At 38.0% G+C, this 26,100-nt stretch overlaps 1 protein-coding gene across 8 annotated transcripts in view; it reads left to right on the top strand.

Annotated features, from left to right (window-relative positions):
* The window catches only part of RANBP17 (RAN binding protein 17), a 314,839-nt gene that overhangs the window by 256,298 nt on the left and 32,441 nt on the right, over nucleotides 1-26,100 (top strand). For 6 of the 8 annotated variants that reach the window (XR_001181445.2, XR_006605410.1, XM_013062214.2 and 3 more), the window contains 4 exons: nucleotides 3,695-3,814; nucleotides 6,862-6,944; nucleotides 17,078-17,292; nucleotides 19,463-19,601. Coding sequence is in view for 6 of the 8 variants with exons in the window: in XM_013062214.2 (XP_012917668.1) it covers nucleotides 3,695-3,814; nucleotides 6,862-6,944; nucleotides 17,078-17,292; nucleotides 19,463-19,601 (557 nt within the window). In the remaining 2 variants the exon portion in view is untranslated. The remainder of the gene's footprint in view (nucleotides 1-3,694; nucleotides 3,815-6,861; nucleotides 6,945-17,077; nucleotides 17,293-19,462; nucleotides 19,602-26,100) is intronic. The other 2 variants (XM_004737613.3, XM_013062041.2) reach the window with 1 other exon arrangement.

Raw genomic sequence — 26,100 nt, 5'->3', positions numbered from 1 at the left:
AAGGAAGAGCCGTACTTCTCATTGTGTCCTATTTGGCATCTGATTAAGGCAGCATCCTATCATTAATACTTTTGATCTTTCCTTTATCTGATGTAGACGTTAGGAATTCATCAGGAAGGTTAGGTGAAAGCAGTTAGGTCTGTACCTCTTCTACCTAAGGGCTCCCACTGTCCTCCTGCTTTCCGTATATACATGGTCCTCACAGGCCCTGGAAAATTAAACTCCGAGAGCGGGGTCTGCTTCTCACCCTGTAATCTGAGTCTGGCACTCTCACTCTGCAGCCCTTTTCACCTCCCTGCTTGGTAGACCTCTACTCTGCTTTCCAGTAATCACTCATCTTCTCTGTGGCAGTCACCTCTGTCAGAAGCATATTAGAATTGGCCCCACTCTCATTCTGCACAGAAAAGGAAGCATCCCCTCCTATCCCCCTGCTTTCTCCCATAGTGAGTGCAGTGTGCTCTGAAAAATAGGATGGTCCAGATGCCTTTAGAATGCCTAGCAAAGGGGCTTGCGTGTGCCTACGATACTCTTAGGTTCTGAGATTGGGGTCTTCACAGTTTCTTGACGAGCCTTTCCGATGCTTTCCCAGTAATGATCACTGAGTTTGTGCTCAGTAGATTTCTTAATGGAATCTCTTCTCACCTCTGCTCCTCTGACACTCCCTCTGAATTGGGGTACTCAAGAGTATCTCTATTGTATGTCAACCACCCAGACTTGAGGATGAATTCCCCGAGAATAAAAGCAATGTCTTTCGTATCTCTGGATCCCTCACCCCTAGCACAGCAACTAACACATAGTATCTGTGAGCTATCAAAAATAGCGTATTTTCGACTACATGGAAAAAGCAATAAGTTATCTGACAACAGCCAAAATGGAATTAATAATTAAGTTCATTGATTTCATTTTTATCCAACTGGAGCACTTCTTATCTCCCTTCTTCACCGTATTTTCCTTTGTAGCACTTTCTAACATATTATATATGTCTTTTATTTATTTTTGTCTTTTCTTATTAGAATGTAAATCACATGAGGGCAGGAATTTTTCAATGTTTGATTCACTGGTGTCTCCAGAGAGTCTAAAACGATGAATACACAGTTATCGAATAGGACTTTAGTAAATACTTGTTAAGTAAATTCTTTCAACATATACAAATACAACACATGCAAATACAGAGCCTTAACATTGTATATCTGAGGAGACAAAAGGATTGTTTTTTTGCAGTTTGGGGGAGCTCGCCACTCTGAAGGGATTAGAAGGCTTATTTTATTGAACGTTGTATGAGTTATTTCATGAAGCTTCAAAATGAAATGCACAGTTAAAAAGAAATAGATACTTCTCATCAAATATGCTATACCTCATTCTTAGGTTAACAGGTTTACAGTAAAAAATACTTACTGAAGCCCACTTTGTACCAGGTCCATGTATACAACAAGTGCCTAGGTCCTGCCCTCAAGAAGCATATAATAGAATAGGAGAGATAAAGAGACATAAAAGCATTAGCACAGGGTACCACAGCCACATACAGGAAACATACCAGCTAAGTCTTCAGAGGGGGAGGCCAGGAAGGCTTCTGAGGGACAAGCAATAATGGTGGGGGCAAGGTAGGGAAACACAGTCTTTGCCCTTTGGAAACTCACTGTCTAATGGGCAAGCTGGTAGCACAAGCAAGTAACCCTAGTAGAGTCTGTTGTAAGAGACATGGGGTCATCATCCTTTCTGATGGCTGAGTAATATGCCATTGTACATATGGACCACATCTTTATCCATCCATCCGTTGAAGGGCATCTCGGCTCCTTCCACAGTTTGACTCTTTTCAACGTTGCTGCTCTGAACATTGGGGTGCCTGTGCCTCTTTGCTACATCTGTATCTTTGGGGTAAATACCTAGTAGAGCAATTGCTGGGTCGTAGGGTAGCTCTATTCTTAATATCTTGAGGAACCTCCATACTGTTCCCGAGTGGTTGCACCAGCTTGCATTCCCACCAACAGTATAGGAGTGTTCCCGTTTCTCCACATCCTTGCCAACATTTGTCGTTTCTTGTTTTGCTCATTTTTATCATTCTAACTGATGTAAGGTGGTATCTCATTGTGGTTTTGATTTGTATTTCCCTGATAGCTAGTGACATTGGGCACACTACATCAAAAACTAATGATATTATATGGTGACTAACATAATAAAAAAAGAGAGAGAGATGGGGTCAGAGTGTTCATTGAACATAGATAAGAAAGAGGCTGATGCCTTTTGACAAAAGCGAGGTTTCACCGTCCCATGGGACGTGAACTTGAGCTAGATGTTGAAAGACGGGAATGGGTTAAAGCAGAAGAAGCTGCAAGTAGAGGAATGGAGACAAGAGAGTTGGCATCTGGGGCACCTGGGTGGCTCAGTTATTAGGCATCTGTCTTTGGCTCAGGTCATGATTCCAGGGTCCTGGGATCAAGCTCCACATCAGGAAGCCTGCTTTTCCCCCTCCCACTCTCCCTGCTTGTGTTCCCTCTCTTGCTGTGTGTCTCTCTCTGTCAAATAAATAAATAAAATCTTAAAAAAAAAAAAAAAAGAGAGTTGGCATCTGTGGATTTGCAGAGGATTAAGAATGGCTGAATCATGGATAAGGCAGGAGTCCTAAGAGAGGGATCTGAAGGTATGCAGGGACTGGATCTTAAAGGGCCTTGTATGCTATCCTAATGAATTTGAAATGTATTCTAAGAGCAGGGAAGAAAATTGTGTTCTTTTTCACCATGGAGATCTCTACCCATACCCACAGGGAAGGTACGCCATTAAGTGATTCCATTCAGCACTTTCACTGAAACAAAAAGACAAGTACACTAGAAAATACCAGAAAGAGAGAGACCTAGAGAATAGGAAAAGAAAAAGGAAATGAAGGAGTGGCATATCAAGAGTTTTGTTTTTTGTTTGTTTGTTTGTTTTCCTGCTGCAATTTTAGGCCTTAATTTTGTATTTATGTGTCCCTTTGTCAAGGAAGGAGTCAGTTATGGTTTAAAGGGCCAGGAGAGGTGAGTCAGAGTTTTCCATAGCAGAGGCACATGCTTCTTACTGTTGCTGAGGATGTTTGAGAGCTTCTCCTTGGGTGTACATGGGACTACCTTTTAGCTGACCCTGAGTACATTAAAAGTGACCCAGAGCTTTTCTTCAAACTAACATCTCCAGTGCTCCTTGGAGCTATTACAGTGCGACCAAGCCAAGCAAGTCAACAACTAAAAAAAACGAAGAGAATAGGTAGTTTCTAAGCTGAAAGATAGATGTATGGGGCTTATTATTATTATTTCCCTCTTTCTTTTATATATTTTCAAAATTCTATAATAATATTTCCTTAAGTAGTTTAATACCCAAGAAACTGGTATTAACAATCCAAATGTGTTTTTATCCTCGTTAAATTTCTTTTCCTTTCATACAGTATTAAGCATGATTCTTATATGTGTTCTTTCAGAATATGTCTTCTATTTATAGTATATACCAAGAATGAAGCAACATAATGTGTGGGATATGTTACAAAGAACAACAAATCATTTACACCCCTCCCCCCCAAAAAATGTACAGCTGTGCAGGTTAGGGAGAGCAATTTATAAAATTGCCGTTGTATACTAAACATAGAGCATATGTGGATTCCTTCTTTGCTCTTTAAGTGCTGCCAATTTTCAGGAACAATATTTCTTTTGACCCTTAAGTTCTTTAACAGGCTCTATAAAAGGTACCCCACGTATCTTCCCATTCTTCAGAGGACGATCGAGCGGTGGTATGGTGAGCCAGCATGTACCACTCCCATCTTAAAACTTATGGCAGAACTGATGCAAAATAGGTAAGAAGTGCACTGGGGGAGGGGGAAAAATCACTGTTTGACGGCATCTCCAGAGGTCAGATTTTCCTGCCTGGTATGTGTATATTCGTTTAGCAAGAACTCAGGAACCAGAAGTTTTCAAATAATCAGTGAAAGCCATAGAATCAGAGCCCCAAGGTCGAGACCTCTTGGGGGGAAAACGTAGTACACTTAGGTGTATGAGATGGAAGACTACAGCCACCATTATTTAAAACAGTCAAAGACGCAGATGGAGGTAGGGCAGCTATTTTAACTCTTTCACTGCTTAACTGCAATTCCATGTACTCTTGAAGCAGGAAAGAAGTTTAGAGGTCTCTGAGTTGAGCTGCTTCTTTATGAAGAAGGAGCCTGAGACCCAGAGCAGTTCATGGACTCATAGTTCATCTCAGGAGCCCCCGGGATTGTCCCTGCTTTGACTCCTAAGTTATCCTTCTACCTCTTTGCCAGTGTGCACCTGTGTGGATGATTTATGTGCTCAACCTTCTCATTTAAGTAGTGATGACAGTAAACAAGGGTGCATATCTGTTTGAATTAGTGTTTTCATTTGAGAGTCCGGAGGTAAATACCCAATAGTGGGAACTGCTGGGTCATCTGGTAGTTCTAGTTTTAATTTTTTGAGCACCCTCTGTACCACTTTCCACAGTGGCTACACTGTTTTGCCTTCCACCAACAGTGCCCAGGGGTTCCTTTTTCTCCACATTCTCACCATTGCTTGTTATTTCTTGTCTTTTTGACTCTAGCCATTGTAACAGGTGTAAGGTGTAATCACGTAGTGGTTCTGAAACTAATATGACACTAAATGTTAATTACACTTTAATAAAAATTTTTAAGACTGAAACAAATGGCAGCTACAACACTTCCTTTTTTGGCAACTACAACATGTCTTAGAAATTGCCTAAAAACGTAAAAATAAAAAAAAATTGCCCAGTTGACCTTATAATTGCACAGACGAGCAGAGATTCAAATACTCTGTGTATAAATATTAACAAAGATGTAGCTAAAAGAGAAAAACTGCAGAAAGCTAACTGGTTTTACCTCTTTAAAATATGTCATTGTGAATATGGCGTTGCACCAAATTACCTGTCACTTAGCCATCCTGTTTCATCAGTTCCTCTTTGTAAACTGCATGTTGGAAGGGAACTAGCCAGACAGAGAAGGACTATGGACTACAGCTGTAATTCAGCTCTTGTGCTGGGCTTTTCCCAGTAATAATTTAAAGTCTATTAAACAAGAGGTAGGAAAAGACCTGGCAAATAAAGAAATGTGAGTATAAATCTTTTTGAGGCTGTTTGTTTTTTTAAACTATTCTCATATTCTTATATGTATCTTAGATACTAAAGGAAGGGTACCTATGTATTTCATATTAGAAATTTGTTTTTGATTATGATGTTTTCAACCAGATAATTGATATTATATATTGCAGCTTTAACATTTAATACTAAATGAAAAAATCATTGCAGTATATATTTTATACCTGCCGTAGGCAAATGATTCATATCTATCTTCCATAATTGTTATATAATAAGTTCCTAGTGAAAATCCGTAATCTCAGAAAATGTTATCTTGTCTATATTTCTCCAGAATCCAATATGAATTATGTATGTTCATTTTCTTTAGTCAGTAATTATATGCCAACTATCAAAAGATCACAGTATTTCTAATCAGTTATCATTGTACCTTATACTAAAGCATTTTGAAAAAGCGTGGAGAAGCAACAATTCATCATTCCTGGCAAAAGGACTTTAGCAAGTATCTTTGCTTTTTTGGCATTTCTTTGCTAAGACCTGCTTTCATATTTTTTGCTAGTCCTTTAAAAATATATACCACTACTTTTTGAAAGCACAGAGACCAGGCATATCAGAACCAACTAAAGACAAATTGATGTTAAAAAAAAGTATGATGTCAGGATGGTCTATCAGTCCTTTATCCTGTTCATATTGTTCTGTACCCATCGGAAACCAGGGAAGTAGAATTGTTCTCATTTAGAACTTGGGACTTCTCTTTCTTTGAGCTATGTGCCATGGAAACTATAGTCTGAATGGGATTTTTTTTTTTTTTAAAGATTTCACTTTTTTTTTTTTTTTTAAGATTTTATTTTATTTATTTGACAGAGAGAGATCACAAGTAGGCATAGAGGCAGGCAGAGAGAGAGAGAGGAGGAAGCAGGCTCCCTGCTGAGCAGAGAGCCCGGTGCGGGACTCGATCCCAGGACCCTGAGATCATAACCTGAACCGAAAGCAGCGGCTTAACCCACTGAGCCACCCAGGCGCCCTGAATGGGATTTAATGTATTTGAAATATGCCTAAAGTATCAGATGATTCATTATGCATATGAGTAGTATTAAAAGTACACAGGCCTTCTGTCACTTTAGAATTTGTTTTAAAAATATGGATGGAGCACTACAGGAGGTTACAAATGCAAACCTCTAGCCAGGTATTTATATAAACTTACATACACACCCCTGTATTTCTTTATTACTCTCTGTCAACCGCTTTGCATGAAAAGAAAAGAGAGGAGGAGGTCTGCCATATAGGATGTCAAGATAATAGTTTTGATAGATAAAAGTGAATTCTTTGAATCAGCAAATGAATGAAATTAACTCTTCTTAATTGTCCTAATGTCTTTATAGTGAGAAATCAGCATACATATTTTATCAACACTTGTTTAATGGAGTGGAATTTTTTTTAAAGGGTAATTGTAGGGGCACCTGGATGGCTTAGTCAGTTAAGCACTGACTCTTGGTTTCTGCTCAGGTCTTGATCTGGTGAGTTGTGAGATGGAGCCCCACCCTGAGCTCTGTGCTCAATGGAGAGTCTGCTTGAGATTCTCACCCTCTGCCCCTCTCCACACTCACACTCATGTGTGCAGGCACACGGTCTCCCTCTCAAAAAAAAAGTAAATAAATAAATCTTTTTTTTTAAAGGGATAGTTGTACTCTGCTACTTCTAATCAATGGAAATGCTAAGCACTTTCCATCTACATTTGGTTTCTTTACATATAGAGTCTGATTTTTTTGCTGTATTTCTTAGATCCCAGCGTTTGAATTTTGATGTATCATCTCCTAATGGAATTCTTCTCTTCAGAGAAGCTAGTAAAATGATTTGCACTTATGGTGAGTATCTTTTTTCCATATTTGTCTCAGCAATATAACTTTATCTCTTTGGAGAAAAGAAAGATGTTAGTTATTTTGTTCTTTTGAACCTTCCTATCTGTATGTATGAATTTGTGAAGTGGGTAATCGCAGTGCGGAAAGCCAGGTATAGCTATCATATTGGCATCAAAAGTAAGTAAGCAGCACGCCTTTGATTACAAATCATGCCTGACCAACTTGATGAATCTCTTGGATAAAATTGCAGTGTCAGTAAGCAAAGGGAATACACTAGATAGAGTATTGAAAAGGTATAGATAGTCAAAATTGCCGAAAGTTCCATCAGGGAATTTGCTATTATGAATCAAGGAACGCTTAGGCTAGTATGTCACCAACACTGAATTTTGGAAAGATATCCTCCTGAAGAGCAGTAAATATTTTATGACAGGGAATTTGGGGGCACTGCACCCTTAGAATCAGAGTTCTCTATTAAAACTAGTCCTGTTCAGTTATTGTCCAAAAAATTCAGTTAGCAGTTAGACTTGAGCCTTAGGACTACCATAAACCCTAATTCTTGCCAATTCTGACAGCTTCATCAAGGAATTCCTCAACTCTGAGATCTTTTTGGAACCTGGGAATTGGGGGAGGCTGGATAAGAATCCTCTGTTCTAGTCTGCCCCCATGCTGGCTGGATGCGGCCTACAGGCTGGGCTCAATGCGGTGCTCTTCTTGAGAGATGGTTCCCTGGGTCCTCTCCTCTTAGTCTGTGTTTCCTTTTTTGGCTGTTGGTTCTTTTTTTTCCAAATCAGTAGCCAAGTCTGAGTACACTTGGTCTCAAAAATTACCTGTAATTCTATTTTTTTTTTTTTTGAGCACCTTGAAACAGATTTTACAAAATTTTGTAAAGCCTCTTTAAATGTTTGTGAGTGTGAGTGTGTGCACACATATGCATAGGAACAACCACTAAAAGTGTATCACCTTTTTAAAAGTAAAAGCCTGTTTTGGTTTGGTTTGGTTTGGTTTGGTTTGGTTTGATTAAAAAAAAAAGAAAAACAAAAAGTGTTTTCACTTCAATTCAAAACCCACTCTGGATAATCATCTAAATGCATTATACACCTTTGTTAAAAATGCTTGGTCTTAACTGTGCATTTGATTTTTAGAGTTTGAGACAAGTGTATGAAAACTACATAAAGCACCTATTTAAGGCAGTAACCTTGCACTCTCCTATATTCATCTGTACCAGCAACTACATTGTCACAATTTTATTTATCTGTTGAAAATAGACACTTTAGAATCAAATAAAATAGAAATGCTTTGCCTCCTAAAGGTAAAAACGAACCTCTTCTCGAATATTCTCAATGCAGTTCACTGTATTTCCAGTGTATATCTAACTCCTTTCATTGTTTTACGTTTCTGGACATTTTCCAAAGCAGTATCTTAGAAAAAGCATAGTTTTGGGGATACCTGTGTGACTTAGTTGGCTAAGCATCCAACTCTTGATGTCAGCTCAGATCTCGATCTCAGAGTTGTGAATTCAGGGCCCCCACTGGGCTCCACACTGGGTATGGGCCTACTAAAAAAGAAAAGAAAAGAAAAGGCACAGTTTTTGGAAATTAAAAGCTCTGAGTCCCAATACCAACCCTTATTAACTCCATGTCCCTCATTCAAGACACCATACTTCTTTGTTCCTAGTTTTCTCATACACAAAATTAGGAATAATGACTACCTCCTGACCTGCCCATCTATTTAGAAGAGGTGGTTAAATGAGCTACTCCAGGTAAAGGGCTTGGCACAGGGTGTGACATGGAATAGCGTTTGGTGAACATGCATTTCCTTGGTCCAAAGCCTTTCTCTTACATTCACAGAACCAGCTTTCTTTGGACAGGGCCCCACTGACCACATCACTTTTTGGTTCTGCTTCTGCTGGGACCACAGTGTCCTGCTTCCTTCTGCCTATAATAAGTGCTTAGCTTCTATTTCCTTGCTTTTAAAAAGGAAATAATACTTCTTATTAGGGAAAAATATATGTATAAGAATTGCTTAGTAGTTGATAGAGCTTTAACTCTAGAAATATCAGATTTCTGTTATGAATCACAATTGTATCTTCTTTTTCTGGATCAGGTTTCTTTCACTGAGTGTAATTTTTCCTTTGGGGCTTATTCACTATTGCAGTAGAACTGATAAGAGCAGTGACTTTCTCATCCAGTGTTACTGGACCTCTAGGACAGAATGTATGTCCAGCAAGTGACACCAGAAACAATCTCAGAACAATGCCAAATCTATAGGCTTCAAAAGCTACCCAGTCTTCCGTCCCGTTGTCCAATATAGGCAAAAGCATTGTAGCAAAAGCTGAGAAACTTGACTGTGTGAGGATTACATTGGAGGAAGAAGAGGAGCAGACAGAAGGAGAGAGAGGAAGAGTGAAAAGAAGAGAAAGGAGGTAAAATAGAAAAGAGAAAAAAGCATTCTTGAAAAGGAAAGCCAATATGCTTTTTTTTTTTTACCCTAAAGAAAAACTAGGGGATTAAAGCAAGGCTCTGCACCTTGGCTTGGACTCATAATAATGGTAGCTTTTATTTTTTAATCAGCTCTTAACATGACTGCTCCTACGCTAGACCATTTATCATTCATTAGCCTACTGAGTCCTCAAAGTGGGTATTATTTTCTGCCACTCAGTACTCATTTGGCCTTGGCCAAGTTGCTTAGCCTTTCTTGCTTCAGTCTCCTATTAGATGGAGAAAAGAATACCTGCTTCATATGGTGGGCATGAGGATTCAGTCCAGTAGAGCATGGCGAGCTCTTAGACCAGTTAGCTTCTGGGATGACTGTGAGGAAGAAACTGAAGCTCGCCAAAGACTGCATAGTTAGCAAGCAGTTGAATTTGAATTTCATTCAGAGTCTGAATAACTGTAAATGATAGTCCTATCGGGCTCCATAGTCCTTAGTGCTACCCAGGAGCTGCCACAGCAAGTTCGTGCCTTGGATATTTCTGAGGAAGCACAGTTCTTTAAAGGATGGTGATTTCTATCCTAAAGCTTAAGGGAAACCAAAGGCTCAGTGGAAAAATGTCTTCTGCCCTCCACTGATTCCCATGCTGGCCACCATCAGCCAAGCTGATTTGATCTCTCTTCACCCCCTTAATGTTTTATTACTCATGCTTTTACCTCTGGAGACTGTAATGTGCTCAAGGAGGGAGATCATGTGGTCCCCATCCAGGAGGCTAGAAGATGAGGGAGAGTGTGACTGGGAGGGCACAGAAGAGCAGCTTTATTTATGTCTTTGGTAAGCCAAGTGGAAGGGAGGGGAAACCTATGGAGAAAAGAGGCCAGAACATTCTGTATCCCTTCTGTCCCCATCTTGACTGGGTTTCTTCTCTGCTCACGTCTCATGGGCAGTGTTTGGACAGTCAGTGGTTGGGGTGGTGCAGAGCCAGGAGACTCTTTTTCATGTCAGCACCTGATTTGTTGCATATTTTGTGGAATACCTGTACCTTTCCTGCTCCGTGAGACTGGCAGAAAAATAATACTTTTGATATGCTGTTTTATTTATCTGCATTCTGTCATGATATACTTTGATGTAAGTTTTTAATTTTGCTTCAGCTCTCAGCTGTTCTCGCCGTTACAGCTCAGGGTCAGCAATGAGGTTAGCCACAGTAGCACAAAACAATTTCCTGTTTGTACTGCCCAGGTAACATTTGGATGAGGATTAAATTTTACCACATTTTCTACTAGCCCAAGCCTATTATTTCTAATGAGTTTTAAATTGCTTCAAGAACATGTATTTCAAAACTTAGTGCTGTGATCCATTCAGCCTGAGCAACTTAATAAAAGAAATTTCTTTCTTAAATTTTTGGTTAAAATGTTGCATGCAGTGTAATAAATGTTATTACTTTGGAAACCTACTTCTCAGTTTTAAGAACTGGATGTTTTTTATGCTCAATTTCCATTTGTCTAATCTTTTCTTCCCTTAGCCTCTGGGTACTGGTATCTTTAGTGACATCTATTGGTTGAAGAGTGCACAGAAGGGAGAAATAAGGATTATTCTCATAAGACTAGCCAAAATGGAACTGCTTTTATTTCTTCCTTAGATACCTGATTTAAGAAAGCTCAGTGTGTGAAAATCTAAACTTTAAAAATGGATGGAACAGTTACGATTACTCACTACATATAAGAATTTACATCAGGGTTCTTTAAAGCAGTATATATGCCCCGGGTGCATTTAAGGTATGACTTAATCGTATGCTTAAATTGGATTTGAAAAGCAATGTACAAGCCACTGTTATTTATTGTGACCTAGAAAACAGACCAGTGGTTTTCCAGCTGGGATTTGCAGAGCCCAAGAGATCTCTGAAAGTACCATGGAGGCTCTCCAAATAGCAGGGAAAAAGGCACTCTCTCACCACCTTGACCAGAACCACCCGCTATGTAGTTGCACTAGGGTTTGTTTGTAGAAAAGATCGTCTTTTGAAAAGGTGATACATATTTTTTTTTAAAGAACTTGGAAACTACTGCCGTGTACTATTAGAAGCATTGTAAGAATAAAGGATTATGATTGTATATTTATGTTTGAATGACTACAAAAAGATGGTTGAAGAATGCATTGGTCTTGAAATAACTAGAGACTTCATAAAATGTCACCAGGAAATAATAGTTCTGGAAAACAAACTGTCCAGGAACACGCACGTGGCCATAGATCCTATCTGAAACTTGCTTGGAGTGACAGAGTGACAAGAAAATAGTAGAGAGTAGGACAGTAAAGCTCATGAAAGTCTTCTGAAGGCAGTGGAATGATCAACCCCTTGAGGATCCCAGCACCAGGATCAGGTGGCTTACAAAAGCAAGACCTCAAGGAACACGATCCACGCCAGATCCACACATGCTGGATGTAGCTCCCCTTTACACACAAGCAGGAAGTACTGAGTAAGCTGTCAGATAAGTGAAGGTGATCTCCAGACACATGTACACTGTTTAGTGGATTCTTTCATCCAGGCAGCTAGCATTTATTGAGCATTTACTATGTGTCTGATGCTGTGAAAGTTACAAGGAATAGGAAAAGAAATAAGACACACAGAAAAAAGAATCTTACTGATTCTTCCCTTGATGACGCTGAGTCCAGCAGGGTATTCAATCAAGTAAATGAAGACTTAAGGCTGCATCATGCTCACGTTTATGCTTGAGAAGCGTAAGAAGAAGTTTCTAACTCAAACTGAGGTGTCAAACAAGGAAGTAGCTTTTGAAGGAATAGGATAAGGCCCAGAAGTTTGAAGATGTATTTCCAGCAGATGGTAGCTTTTACAAAATTCTATGAATATAATATATTAGCGTGGTATTAGCAAACAGCAGAATTTCAAAATTGCTATAGCGAATAGAAAGTGAAAATTCTGATGATCTCATCATTCAGAGGGAAGCATGATTAACAGTTTAGTGTGTGTTTTCTATACTTTTTTATGTGTGTATATAGATATATTTTTCCAAAAGTGATATTATAATACACTTGCTATATGTAATTTGCCTTTTTTTACTTATATCATGGCCATATTAATATATATAAATTGTTCCATATTAATATATAAATATTCCATATTAGTATATACATTATATATTCCATATTAATATATATATATAAATTTACCATATCTTTTTTTTAAGTTTTTTTAAGTTTATTTATTTAAGTGATTTCTACACCAATGTGGGCTCAAACTCACAACCCCGAGATTAAGAGTCACACATTGCCCTGACTGAGCCAGCTAGGTGTCCTTACCGTAGCTTCTTAAATAGCTGTAAAATATTACATTTTATGGTCATACTATAGTTTGTTTATTCCCCTTTTATAAATGTAACTTTTTATAAACATGTAATTTTTCACTACTGGACTCTTTGTGTCAGTAAGCAACTTTGTACATTTAGCTCTGTGAGCTTCATTCATTCAGCAGATATACCCTGGGAACAGCAGGCACTGTTCCGGACTTTTCAGATACATTTGTGAGCAAAGCAGTAAAAGACATTATTTAGTATGTTAGAAGGTAGTAAGTGCAATGGAGAAAAGGAAGAAAGAAAGAAAGGAGAAGGAATATTAGAAGTACCAGGGATTAGAAAACATGTTACAGTAAATTAAGTAAAGTGCCAGAGATAAGCCTCATTGAGAAGATGAAAGTGTAGAAGAGGAGATTTTGCATTTTTTAATGGAAATCCTCTGAATCTAGATCTTGAGACTTGTCTAGAAGGGCACTTCTGAATGCTGGAATCTAATCCCAAAAAACCACAGCAACAACAAAAATGGTTTCTCAGAAAAGGACAGAGAATATAAAAAAGAAAAAACCAAACAATGTAAGTTAATAATGAGGAAAATATTTCTAATAAGCTGAGTTCTGTGTATCAGGAGTCCTCTGTGCTTCTCAGTTTTTTCCCCCTCATTATTTAGTGAGATTTCTTTTCCTGCCACGCCTGTACCAAGTTAGAGCAAAAGCAATTCCATGGCACGTGTGTCCCCAACTCTTACCCAGGATGGCCTTTGGCTAGGTCATCTGTTCACTTCACAGTGTTTTCTCCCTGAGGCCTAGGGCAGCCTCTGCACCCACCCTAACCCCCACCCTCGCGCTAGACCTAATGGTAAGAATGCAACAGTACCTCATTCCCCTGCATGCAGTTATGGCCTTATAGTCAGTGAGAAACAATTAGAGATTTTCCTTTTGATTCTAAACTCTGGAAGTCTTTATTTCATTAAGGAAAGGATCATTTTCTTTTGTGCTGGGACAGAGGTACCAAAGTGTCAACTGTCACTGGCTTTGGTGGCAGGCAGGCCAACCCTGCCTTCACTGCCAGCTGTCCATTGATATCATGGAGATCTCCTTTCCAGAATCTTCCATCTCCAAGGAAGGAAGGAGGTGGGACTGGCCAGGCATGGGGTGCAACAGGGAAGCAAGGATGACTGTCACACCCCTAAAGGAACTTCAAAACCAAACTTCGGTCCTGTTACTTTTGTTTACAGTCATGTGAATCTGACTGCAAGATTTTAAGCTATATGAGGGCAGGGCATCCAATTTCAATTAAGTATTGTTGAACAATAACACATATTGAACAGAGTTGAATTATAGTGAATAAGTAACTTGGCCGAGCCTTCTCTTCCATGATCCTTCATCACCACCACAGAATGCCGAGGCCCTTGAGCACAGTGAGATGCAGTTTCCTATTTCGAAAGTATTACTCATTCCACTTTGCCAAAATCATGATGGTAACCATCATACTAATTAATTTATTTAATTAAAATAAATTAACACAGATGTGTCTGAAACAGCCCAAAGGCAAGCTATGTATATGAAGTTGCAACTTTAGCACAGAAATAAAAGTTGCAATTCTAAATAAGTAATCCTTAATGAAGGTTATCCAACACTTTAAGATCAAAATTTCTCTCCTGTCACAGTTCTAGGTCTGCCTCTTCCATCTTTTGCTGCAGAATATAAGACCTTTAATTCTCCTATAAGGACATCAGCATAAAAAGGCCCCAAAAGGTGACCTGATTTTCTCCCTTTGACCCTGGCCTTTACAGCAAACCAAATGTGTAGACCATGCATACCCCCAAACTACCCTAGCTCTTGTCATCACACGTAAGCAGTGCTTTTCTTTTAAGGGGAAAGAGAGGGTGAGGGTATGCCTACCTTGGTTTGTACTGAATTTGAGGCAAAGGTAGAATAGCAGTGGTTGAGAACTTTCTTCTTCAACACCTTGCTTTCTCAGACCTCCATACCCATGTGTTTGATCTACCTGGTGCACACTCCTCCCCCTCCAAGTCTTCCTGGAAAACTGTGTTTGACCCTTGAGAAATAACCTGTGCTGTGAAGCCTTTCCCCACTGCCCTCCTGCCCAAAGTCGATCTCTTCTTCTGTTCTCCTAACATTTTAGCACAGCTCTCTGTGTTTGTCAGATTGTATGGGATTCTTGATTTATAGATCTTTTTCCCTCACCAGACTGAACTTCCTCAGAGTACAGATTTTATTTCATTCATTTATTTACCCTAGCATCTCACAAGTAGCAGCTGTTAAGTAAATGCGGTCATATTGAGTTGAATCTTTACAGAACTTACTATAGATCTCTAAGGTAAGTTAGGTTGAGGTCATGAGAGAGGGTACGGAATTTGTATGGAGGAAATCCCAAGATCTGTCTGAGCCTTCTAGTCTAAAGGTGTTGGTCAGGTATTGTCATTTACATGTTTAAGTTATAAGCAAAGCCTTGTGGGCTCATAGGGATGTACAGAAGAAAACCTGCCCACGGAGATGTTTCAGCAAGGCATAACAAGGGGAGGAAAGTTTTGCCATGAGCCAGATCTGTGTTTCATGGTCCACCAGAAGTATTGGTCCTTCTTTTTTTTTTTTTTAAGATTTTATTTATTTTTTTGACAGAGAGAGAGAGCACAAGCAGGGGGAGAGTCAGAGGGAGAGGGAGAAGCAGGTTTCCCACAAAGTGGGGGAAGCCCGATATGGGACTCGATCCCAGGAATCCGGGATCATGACCTGATCCGAAGGCAGTGGCTTAACCAACTGAGCCACCCAGGCGTCCCTAATATTGGTCCTTCTTAACCCATTAGTACACATGTGGTTTCTGTAGTAGACACATCAGTCAGGGCCCAAACAGGGAGAAACAAGCACTGTGACATTTACAGAATAGGGAATTTATTTCATGAATTAGATGTTGGGGGAAGATGGGAAAATAGGTTAAAAGGGAGAATTGAAAGTTCAGGAGAAAAATCATTCACCGGCCTTCCTGAAACAATGGCATGGATAGACAAGTTGGAGCTCACAGGAAGTCCCACACTAGAAGCTGCTGGTGTGGGACCATGAAAGGATGTGGGGTGAGAGGGAACTGGTGTAGCATAGCTGTCAGTGGAAGACTGTTGCCTCTGCACAGCTGCCATTCTGGAAGTTTGCTGCCAAGTAGTTGGTGATGGTCTTGGAATCATTCATCAGCAAGGCTGTAGTTCTAGTTACAGAGGACAGAAGAACAAGGACAAAGTGAAACCTAGTGGCATTTCTACCATTTTTTCTCACTGTTACAGTGACCTTGAAAAAACTTGGCTGCTACATCACTGGGACCTTTCAAATCTGACATGATTTCTCTTTTGCCCAATTCTAGTCCACAACCATACAAGGAAATGGGTTCTGGGAAATATAATTCTTATGTAGCCCGATTGATACAGTACCACACCACAACAATATACCTCTAAATATTCTGAGTTGAATTTAGTTTCAATTTTAAAAGCAGTACTCACATAAATAGGAAAAAACAGAGGTAAGAAACATGTATGACTTTATAGTTTTTTGGACAACGTTCTTGGATATTGCCTAGAAACATGTCTTACCTAGCACACATTTCAAAAACAGAAATTGTTGGTTATAAATACTAACTACTATAAAAAAAATCTTAAGGTGATTATATAAGCATTTCTTTGTCTTCTGATGGTCAACATAGAATTTATGTACAGTTTTTAAACAATCATCTCTTGAGAGCTTCCAAAAAATCATGTAAGGAAAAAAGGAAGTAACATTTGTTATGCACTGTGCAAAGAACTTATGTGTCTTATTTCATCTAATTCATATACCGAAACTGTGAGGCTCCTAAAAGTGAAATAACTCAAGATCAGATTCATGTAAAATTGTTGAAAATTCATCCCAGAGTTTAGAGTAACTTATAGCTCAGTCTAGGCTGCCTTTTTCTCTTGACTTAGTTGGTTATTTACTCCTATTTCTTAACATCTTATTGAAGAAGAGATAACATATAAAAGTATATAAAGTGAGCTAATCTTAATGAATGAACTCAATTTTTATGTATTCTTATAATAATCATATAATAATCACCTATTATATCTATGTATTCATATAATAATCTATGTATTCATATAATAATGATACAATAATCGCCATCCAGATAAAAATACAAAACTTTTCCAATACCCTTGATTGATTTTCCTTAGGACATTTGTACTTCTCAGGTAAACTGCCTTATATATTGATATTTTTCACCACGTGGGTGGTGTAATTCTTCAAACAATGATCGGAGGAAGTGAACCTTAGCAGTAAAATGAAAATGTTAAATAATGTGCCTTATAACTGCTTTGAATTACATCTCCTTATATCACTTTCTCTTTCTGCTTTTACCCTAAAACAGGTAATCAGATCCTGTCCCTTGGGAGCCTCTCAAAAGATCAGATTTATCCAATGAAACTCAAGGGCATCTCCATCTGCTATTCAGCTCTCAAATCTGCCTTGTGTGGAAATTATGTCAGCTTTGGCGTCTTCAAGTTGTATGGGGACAACCATTTTGACAATGTACTCCAGGCCTTTGTCAAAATGCTGCTGTCAGTGTCCCACAGCGACTTGCTGGTAAGCAGTTGTGCGTCATGGGAGTCTTTGTGTGAAATGTGAAGTAACACCACCACGGGCTTGAAGTGGTTGTAATGAGGCCGGGGGAGTTAGAATAGCACCAGAACATTTTATGTTTTAGGACAGCGTCTTGATTCAACGTACAGAATTTGAACGACCATAGTGGTTCTGTGTACATAATTAAATGTACAGTTTTCAGGAGCTGCAGCTACCACGTCTGTCAGATGGGTCATCCAGAGTGCCCCAGGTTCAACAGCCAGAGAAAAATGTAATTAGCAGTTTCAATGAATTTCTTACAACTATGCTAATAATTCAAAGAAGGTCTGTTTCCTGGAGAAGAAATGGAGGATTGGCTACAGAATCTTTTCCTTCCTTCTTCCTTCCTCCTCCTCCTCCGTCTACTTCCCCTACTCTTTGGCCTTCCTTTCTGTGAAAATTCTGGTATGGCAGAAAGAGTGCTGAACTCAGAGTTAAGCATACGGGCGCATAGTCTCTACTCTGCCACTCACTAGTCATTTACCTTGAATAAATCACCTTCTCTATTTCTCCAGGCTTTAATTTCCTCACCTTTAAAATTAGTAAATTAAACAAAGTGATCTCTAGGTCCCTTTTCAACTCTACCATCTAGTTTCTATGATTTATGTCAGTGGTTTTCAAACTTTGAGGCCCATCAGAATCACCTCGGGTGCTTGTTGGAAATTTAAATTTCCAGGCTCCTCCACTGAGCTGTGTCATTATCAGACTTTTTTTAAACATCCCTGCCTGGTTACATAAAAGCTAATATATGCCCAATGTGGTTCCACTAATTACTTCCGTAACAGCCAAATTCGTGCTCAGGCTTAGTTCAGGCTTTTCCACCTGCTCCCTACCAAGGTTATAAGTAAGATCTAGGGGGCATTTGTTAAGTCAGCCCATATAAGAAATGCTCCTTGACAGGAATGGATGAATGGACTAGCAGAACCCTTTTCCACTGTTCTAAGCTAGTCTTAGAACCACATCTCAAGCCAGAGTGGTTTAGCCTCAGTAGTTGAATGGGATGCTCAATGAAGGCTACCCATACAACAGAAATTACAAAGTAGAAACTTGATTGAGATCAGGTGTGGGTTCTCATCGACAGGACTCTTCAATATCCAGAAAAACTGACTGTAGCTCCAGGAATTGCGCTAATCTTTTTTTTCTAACAGGCAAGCAAATCTCTAACTAATAATTCTCAAAATTAAGGGTGCATAGGACTCCCTTAACGTGCATGTTTAAAATGCTTGTCTTACCTCATTCCAGAGCATTTCCTGAGTGAGCCTGGAGTGGGGATCAGGAAACTGCATTTTTAATAAGCATCCCGTGTGATCTTATGGAAGTGGTCTTAATCCCACTTTAATAAATATTGCTCTGGCTTATTTCTCTTATGAGTGTTATGCTTCCTTGATATTGGTTTGAGTTCCATTTAAAGTTTTCCAGGTATCTTTCTCATGCACTTAACTTTTGTCTATAGTATATGGCAAATATTAAGCCATTGGCCAAATCATAATTTAGTTTGGTGGGTTGGCATTTGTAAGTAAAACAGACTATGTTATCATATCCTATTATAACAGCAAATACCTTCATTTAAAAAAAAGTCGGGGGTGGCCTGGGTGGCTCAGTGGGTTAAAGCCTCTGCCTTTGGCTCAGGTCATGATCCCAGGATCCTGGGATGGAGGCCTGCATCTGGCTCTTGCTCAGCAGGGAGCCTGCTTCCCTTCCTCTCTCTCTGCCTACTTGGGATCTCTGTCAAATAAATAAATAAAATCTTTAAAAAAAAAAAAAAAAAAGGCTGCATAGCCACTATTAGGTACTGTTCAGTGTTACAATATCCCCATCCAGAAAAATAATTCAGTCTTCTAAATTCCATACTACAGAGATTTTATTTGGATTTAAGTGTTAGCCATGTAAGGTGAAATTGAGAGTACTTACTGTGCTATAGCTTCAAATTAGGATTTCTAGAGATCAAGAGATTCCTTTTAGAACCCATTTAAATACTGAATTGTGAATTCTGATGTCATTTGTTCAGTTTATTTATTTTATATATTTGTGTTTAGGTAAGTTTACAATTTCCAGTATTATAAATGGCAGTTTCCACTAGACCTTAACATGACTTCTGCCTTCCTGTGGCTTGACAGTTGTCTCTGTGTTGTAGCAATATCGGAAACTGAGCCAGTCTTACTATCCACTCCTGGAATGTCTTACCCAGGACCACATGAGCTTCATCACCAACTTGGAGCCTCCTGTACTCCTGTATGTTCTCACATCGATCTCAGAGGGACTCACTACTCTTGGTAAGTATCACAGAGAATATACTTCCCAGAGGAAAAATTTGATTGTGTTCTCTTAATGTATATACTTGGTGAGATGGTCATCCTTAAAAGGGGAAAAGATTGTGTACCCAAACTGAAACATTATTTTATAATTATTACTTGCTAGCGAGAGACTGCCCTTTTTTCACATTTTGATGTAGCGCTTTTTTCTTAATCAGCTTAATTAAGGTTTAATTTACACATAATAAAACTCATTGATTTTAAGTGAGCAGTTCAGTGACTACTGACAGATGTATGTACAGTCATAAACTACCACAACCAAGATATGGAACATTTTCTTCACCACAAAAAGCTCCCTTGTGCCCTTCTGATCAATCCCTTCCCCCCAGCCCCAGCCCCAGAGAACCACCATCTACTTTCTTTCACTATAGTTTGCATTTTCCAGATTTTTGTCTAAGTTGAAACACGGGATGTATAAACCTTTGTGTCTGGCTTCTTTGATATAGCATAATGCCTTTGAGATTTGTCCATGTAGTTTTACGAATCAGTTTACTCCTTTCTATTGCTGAGTGTTATCCCATTATACGGATTATCACAATTTATTTATATATTCACCAAGTGATAGCTATTTGGGTTGTTTCCATTGTTTGGTTATTTTGTACAATGCTACTATGAACATTCATGTACAAGTCTTACTGTGGACAAATACCTAGGAATGGGATTTCTGAGTTGTATGCCAAGTGTATTTTTAACATTATTTTTTAAAAAAAGAAGACTACAACACTGTTTTCCAAAGTGACTGGACCATTTTGCTCTCCCCAGCAACGTATAAGGGTTCTAGTTTCCCTGTATCCTCCCTAACACTTGGCTATTATCGATCTTAAGTCTTAGCCATCTTAGTGGGTGTGAAGAATCTCATTGTAGTTTTAATATTTATTTCACTACTGAATAATGATTTGAACATCTTTTCATGCTTGTTTGCCATTCATGTATCTTTTTTTTTTGGAAGTCTAATTTTTTTTTTTAGGAAGTCTAATTTTTTTCTTTTTCTTCTATAGTTCATGTCTTTTGGGTCCAAGCGTAAGAAATCTTTGCTTAACCTAAGGCCAGAAAGGTTGTTCCTATGTTTTCTTCCACAGGTTTTATAGTTTTTTATTCTTATGCTTAGGTCCATGATCCATTTCAGTTAAACTTTTTGTATATAGTATTATGTATGAGATAAAAGCTTTTTTTTAACATAAGGTCATTCAGTTGTTCTAGGATCTTTTGTTGAAAAATATCCTTTCTCTGTTGAATTACTTTGTGCCCATTCTATACTGTTCTGACTTTTACTTTTTGTCCTAACATTTTGGTAAGTCTTAAGATCATATAGCATTAAACTCATATAGCATAGCCCTCTAGTTTTGTTTTCTTCTTTTAAAATTATCTTGACTATTCTGGGTCCTTTGTCTTTTTATGTAAGTTTTAGAGTCAGGTTGTCAGTTTCTCATGTTAGAGAAAAAAAAAGAATAAGGGAATTTTGGTGGGAATTGCATTGAATCTCTAGCCTAATTTGGGGCAATTGATGTATTAGCAATATTAAATGTTCAATTCCTGAAAATGGCATATCTGTCCATTTGTTTATATCTTTCTTAATTTTTCTCAGTAGCATTTTTGTAGCTTTGAATGTATGACTTGTACATATTTTGTTATATTTATAACAAATATTTTACCTTTTTATGGTATTGTACATGGTACTAAATTTTAATACCCTTTTGTTCTTGGCTACCATGTAGAATTGCAATTGATTTTTTTGTATGTTGACTTTATATCCTGCAGCCTTACTGCAGGATAAACTGACCTATTAATTATGGTGGTTTCTGTAGATGCCTTAAGATTTTCTACATAGGGGCACCTGGGTGGCTCAGTGGGTTAAGCCTCTTCCTTCAGCTCAGGTCATGATCTCAAGGTCTTGGCATCGAGCCCCGCATCGGGCTCTCTGCTCAGCAGGGAGCCTGCTTCTCCCTCTCTCTCTGCCTGCCTCTCTGCCTACTTGTGGTCTCTGTCTGTGAAATAAATAAATAAAATCTTTAAAAAAAAAAAAGATTTTCTACATAGATGTATCTGCAAATAAATACAGTTTATCTCTTCCTTGCCAATCTGTATGGCTTTTATTTTTTTCTTGCCTTATCACACTGGTTAAGACCTACATGTAGTACAATGTTCAATAGACATAATGATAGCAGACATTTTTTTCTTGTCCTCAAGGAAATGTCTCCATTCATTCTTTTACCATTCAGTGTAACATTAGCTGCAGGTTTTTACATAGATGCTCTTTATCTTGTTGAGAAAATTCCCTTCCATTGTGGTTTTCTGAGGGTTATCAGGGATGAATATTGAATTTTATCAAATTATTTTTCTGCATCTACTGAGATGATCATGTGGTTTTTCTTTTTAGTTCTGTTGATCATCACATTGATGGATATTTGAATATTAAACCAATCTTACATTCCACCCTATGTTAAAACATATATCCTTCTTATATAAACTGAATCCAGCTTTCTAAAGTTTTGATACAGATTTTTATATCTATGTTCATGACAGATATTGATGTGTTATGTAGTTTTTCTATAGTTCTTCTTCCGTATCTTTTATTCTTTGTCTATTCCTCTATATCTTTGCCTTGTTTTGGTGTCATTCTAATCCCCTCATAAAATGACTTGGGAATTGTTCCCTCCTCTCCTATTTTCTTAAAAAGTTTGTGTAAAATTGTTATTAATTCTTAAATGTTTGATAGAACTCCCCAGTGAAGCTATTAGGCCTAGATTTTTTTAAGTAAGTTTTTAACTACAAATTAAACATTTCTAATGGATTTGGGCTACTCCAGTTATTTATTAGATCTGGGGTAGCATTTGGTAGTTTGGATCTTTAAAGGAGAAATTCCTTTAAAGTTCATCTGAAATTCATCTGACATTGACATAAAATTATTCATATTATCCCATTGTTCTACAATTTGATTTCTGTAAGATGTAGGATAATATTCCCTCTTTTATCCCTGAATTTGGCAATTTGTGTCCTTTTTTTTTTTTTTTTTTTGTCTTTCTTGATCATTCTGGCTGTAGATTTACCAGTGTTACTGCAGAGAATCAGCTTTCAGTTTTCATTGATTTTTATGTTATTTTTCTGTCTTTTAGTTCATTGACTGCATGTATGCCCTTTATTATTTCCTTCCCTCACTTTACTTTGCTTTTCCTTTTCTAATTTTTCAGATAGAAACTTAGATCACTGATTCTAGACCTTTCCTCTTTGCTAATAGACACATTTAATGCTTTCATCTAAGCACTGCTAAAGCTATTCGTCACAAAATTCTTATGTATTTGGGGGTTTTTTTCTGTTCACTTTAAAAATATTTTCTAATTGTCCTGCTGATTTTACTGAGAGGCACAGTTTAATTTCAGTATATCCAGAGGTGTTTCTGAATCTGTTATTGATTCTAGTTTAATTCCATTATGGTCATAGGATATGCTCAATGATTGTTATAATGTTTATATTTATTATATCTTTTTTATGGTTCAGAATACAGTAAATGTTCCATGGGCACTTGAAATGACTGCATTCCATTGTTATCAGGAATAATGTCATATAGTGGTCTAAGACATTGATAATATTCAGGTTTTCTACATTCTTATTAGTTGTTTGTTTGTTTTTTACTTAACCTATGAATTACCAGGAGAGAAGTGCTTAAGTCTAACTATAATCATAGGTTTTTCCATTTCTCCTTTCAGTTCTATCAGTTTTGATATAAAGCATTTTAAAGTTCTGTTATTAGGTATGTAAATATTTAGGATTGTTCTGTCCCTTGATGAGTTTTCCCCTTTATCATGAAAGGATCTCTATCTTTGGTGATACTTTTTTCTGAAAAGTACTTTGTCTAATATTACAAGCTTCTCTAGCTTTCTTTTGATTACTATGTCATCTTTTTCCATCATTTCATTTTTTTTTAAGATTTTATTTATTTGACACACAGAGGGGGATCACAAGTAGGCAGAGAGGCACGTGGAAGCAGGCTCCCCACTGAGCAGAGAGCCTGATATGGGGCTCAATCCTAGGACCCTGAGATCATGACCTGAGCTGAAGGCAGGGCCACCCAGGTACCCCATCATTTCATTTTTTATCTTCCTGTGTCTTTATATTTAAAGTTGGTTTCCTGTAGGTACCAGGTATTTTCTATTGATATTGTAACAATTTTTACAATCTTGCTCACTTAAACCAATATAAATTTATTATCTTATAGCTATTCGGGTTTTTGTTTTTTGTTTTTTGTTTTTTTAGATTTTATTTATTTATTTATTTGAGAGACAGGGGGAGTGGAGGAGGGGCAGAGGTAAGCTCAGAGCTGAGGCAGGGCATGATCTGAGATCATAACCTGAGCCAAAATCAAGAGTGGGATGCCCAACCAACTGAACCACCCAGGCACCTCATCTTATAGTTCTTTCGGTCATAGATCTGACATGGGTCTCACTGTGCTAAAGTGAAGGTGTCAGAAGAACTATGTTCCTTTCTAGGGGAAATTCCATTTCCTTGCCTTTTCCAGTTTGTAGAGACTACCTAAATTCCTTACCTCATGGCCCCCAGCAAGATTGCATCTATAAGCATTCTTCCATAGATACATCTCCCTCTGATTCTGATGTCTTCTCTTTCACTTTTAAGGGCCCTCGGGATTACATGGGGCCTATCCAGATACTCCAGGATAATCTCCCTATTTTTCACTCAACTAATTAGTGGTCCTTAATCTATCTGCAATCTTATTTATTCTTTGACGTGTAATCTAACATATTCACATGGACATAGAACATACTTGCCTAGCATGCAGCATATAGGTGGATCATACTTTTATATCAAATCTGACTATCTTGCCTTCTCATTAGTTTCAGCCATTTACATTTAACGTAATTACCAGTGTATTTGAGTTTAAATCTATAATATTGGTATTTGTTTTCTTTTTATTTGACTGAACTTTGTTTTTTCCTGCCTTCTTTTGGTTTGGATTAATTAACTGTTTCTTATGAATCCATTTTATATCCTCTGAGTTTATTAGCCAGACTTCTTTATTTTTAGTGGTACTCTAGGGTTTATAATCTACACCTTCAAATAATATCATCACAGTTTGCCTTCAGATAATAACAGTCTACCTTTTTCCCTCTATCTCCATTCCTTCTGGAACTCTAGCTACACATGTATTATATATCTCTGTTATTATACAAACACTGAATAGAGAGGACTCCTTTACAGCTCTCAGAATTCTCTCAATGTATGTCTCCCACTCTCTGAAACTCTATCCCATGAGTTCTAGCTGCCTCACCCTTCCCAAGTTCAAATTGTTACTCTTCAATGCAGTGAGACTAATAGGCTTTGTTTGGGTTCCCCCTTCCAGGCCTGTAGCCTGGAAACTCCTTGGGGCAATAAGTTTCAGTGACTATGTAGGTGTAACCTCATTTGTTTCCCTCCTCTCTGGTTTAATAGCCCTATACTGCTTGTTGTGCAATAATTGGAAAATGTTTCATATTTTTTCTGTTTTCTAGTTGTTTATGGCAGAACAAAAAAAATTCTCATAACAGTTAATCTTTCATGGACAGAAACTGAAGCCTTGTCTTTTCTTATTACAGTTTGGCTTGACATTCTTTTATCTCACATTGTAGTAATACTTAAAATTTTTGAATTAGTTGCAGGTGGCTTTGTTGTTCTCAAAGTGTGGTCTTGGGCCTAGAATCTGCATTTTCACAAGGCACTCAAGGGAGTCTTGATGGGGTGGCATTATGGAGGGAATACTGAATAAGTCCCAGAGCTACTACCACTTATCAAGTGTATGACTTTGGACAAGTACTCTGTGCCTGACGCTGTCATAGCTGTTTTCAAAATATGTACTTCGCCCTTATCTTTCTCAGAACCATGGGTTACATACCATAATAGTGCTATTTGTCCTGATTTTCTACTTGATTGCTCACTTCCAAAGGCCAGGAACAGTGTCATGAAGTACCACTTTATTCCCAAAATCTACCATATTGTAAGAGCTCAATAAGTACTTATTGATTAAATCAGCTGGGTAATATTTTCATTATACAGATGAGTAAGCTGTGGCTCAGAGAAGCGAAAAAACTTGCACAAGTTCACACAACTAATAAAAGCCTGATCTAGGAGTCTTTCTAACTCTAAATTCCATTCCTCTTCACCGCACCACCCTGCTGGATCTGTCTGTCTAATACAGGTCACAGTTTGGCAGGTGAATCACACTCTGTGTCTTCAAGAAAAGAGACTATTGAAAGTAACCGCTTGGGTTTCTCCTTCTCCAACAATAATAGACCTGCACAGAGGTATTTTTAGTTATTGTTTGGGTCACAAGCAGGTCTCAGTTCTGCTTTAGCCTCTGGAAAAAAATGAGAGGGGGGCACAAAAAATTTCAATCAGTGGTGGAATAGTAACTCACCTAATATGCTTGTCATGATGCTAAAAAAAACTGGTACTTATCATCCATCAGCATTTT

Source organism: Mustela putorius, unplaced genomic scaffold (assembly GCF_011764305.1).
Source record: "Mustela putorius furo isolate JIRA1106 unplaced genomic scaffold, ASM1176430v1.1 tig00000145_pilon_pilon_pilon, whole genome shotgun sequence".
Lineage (NCBI taxonomy): Eukaryota > Metazoa > Chordata > Mammalia > Carnivora > Mustelidae > Mustela > Mustela putorius.
This window is presented reverse-complemented; position numbering and strand designations above follow the sequence as displayed.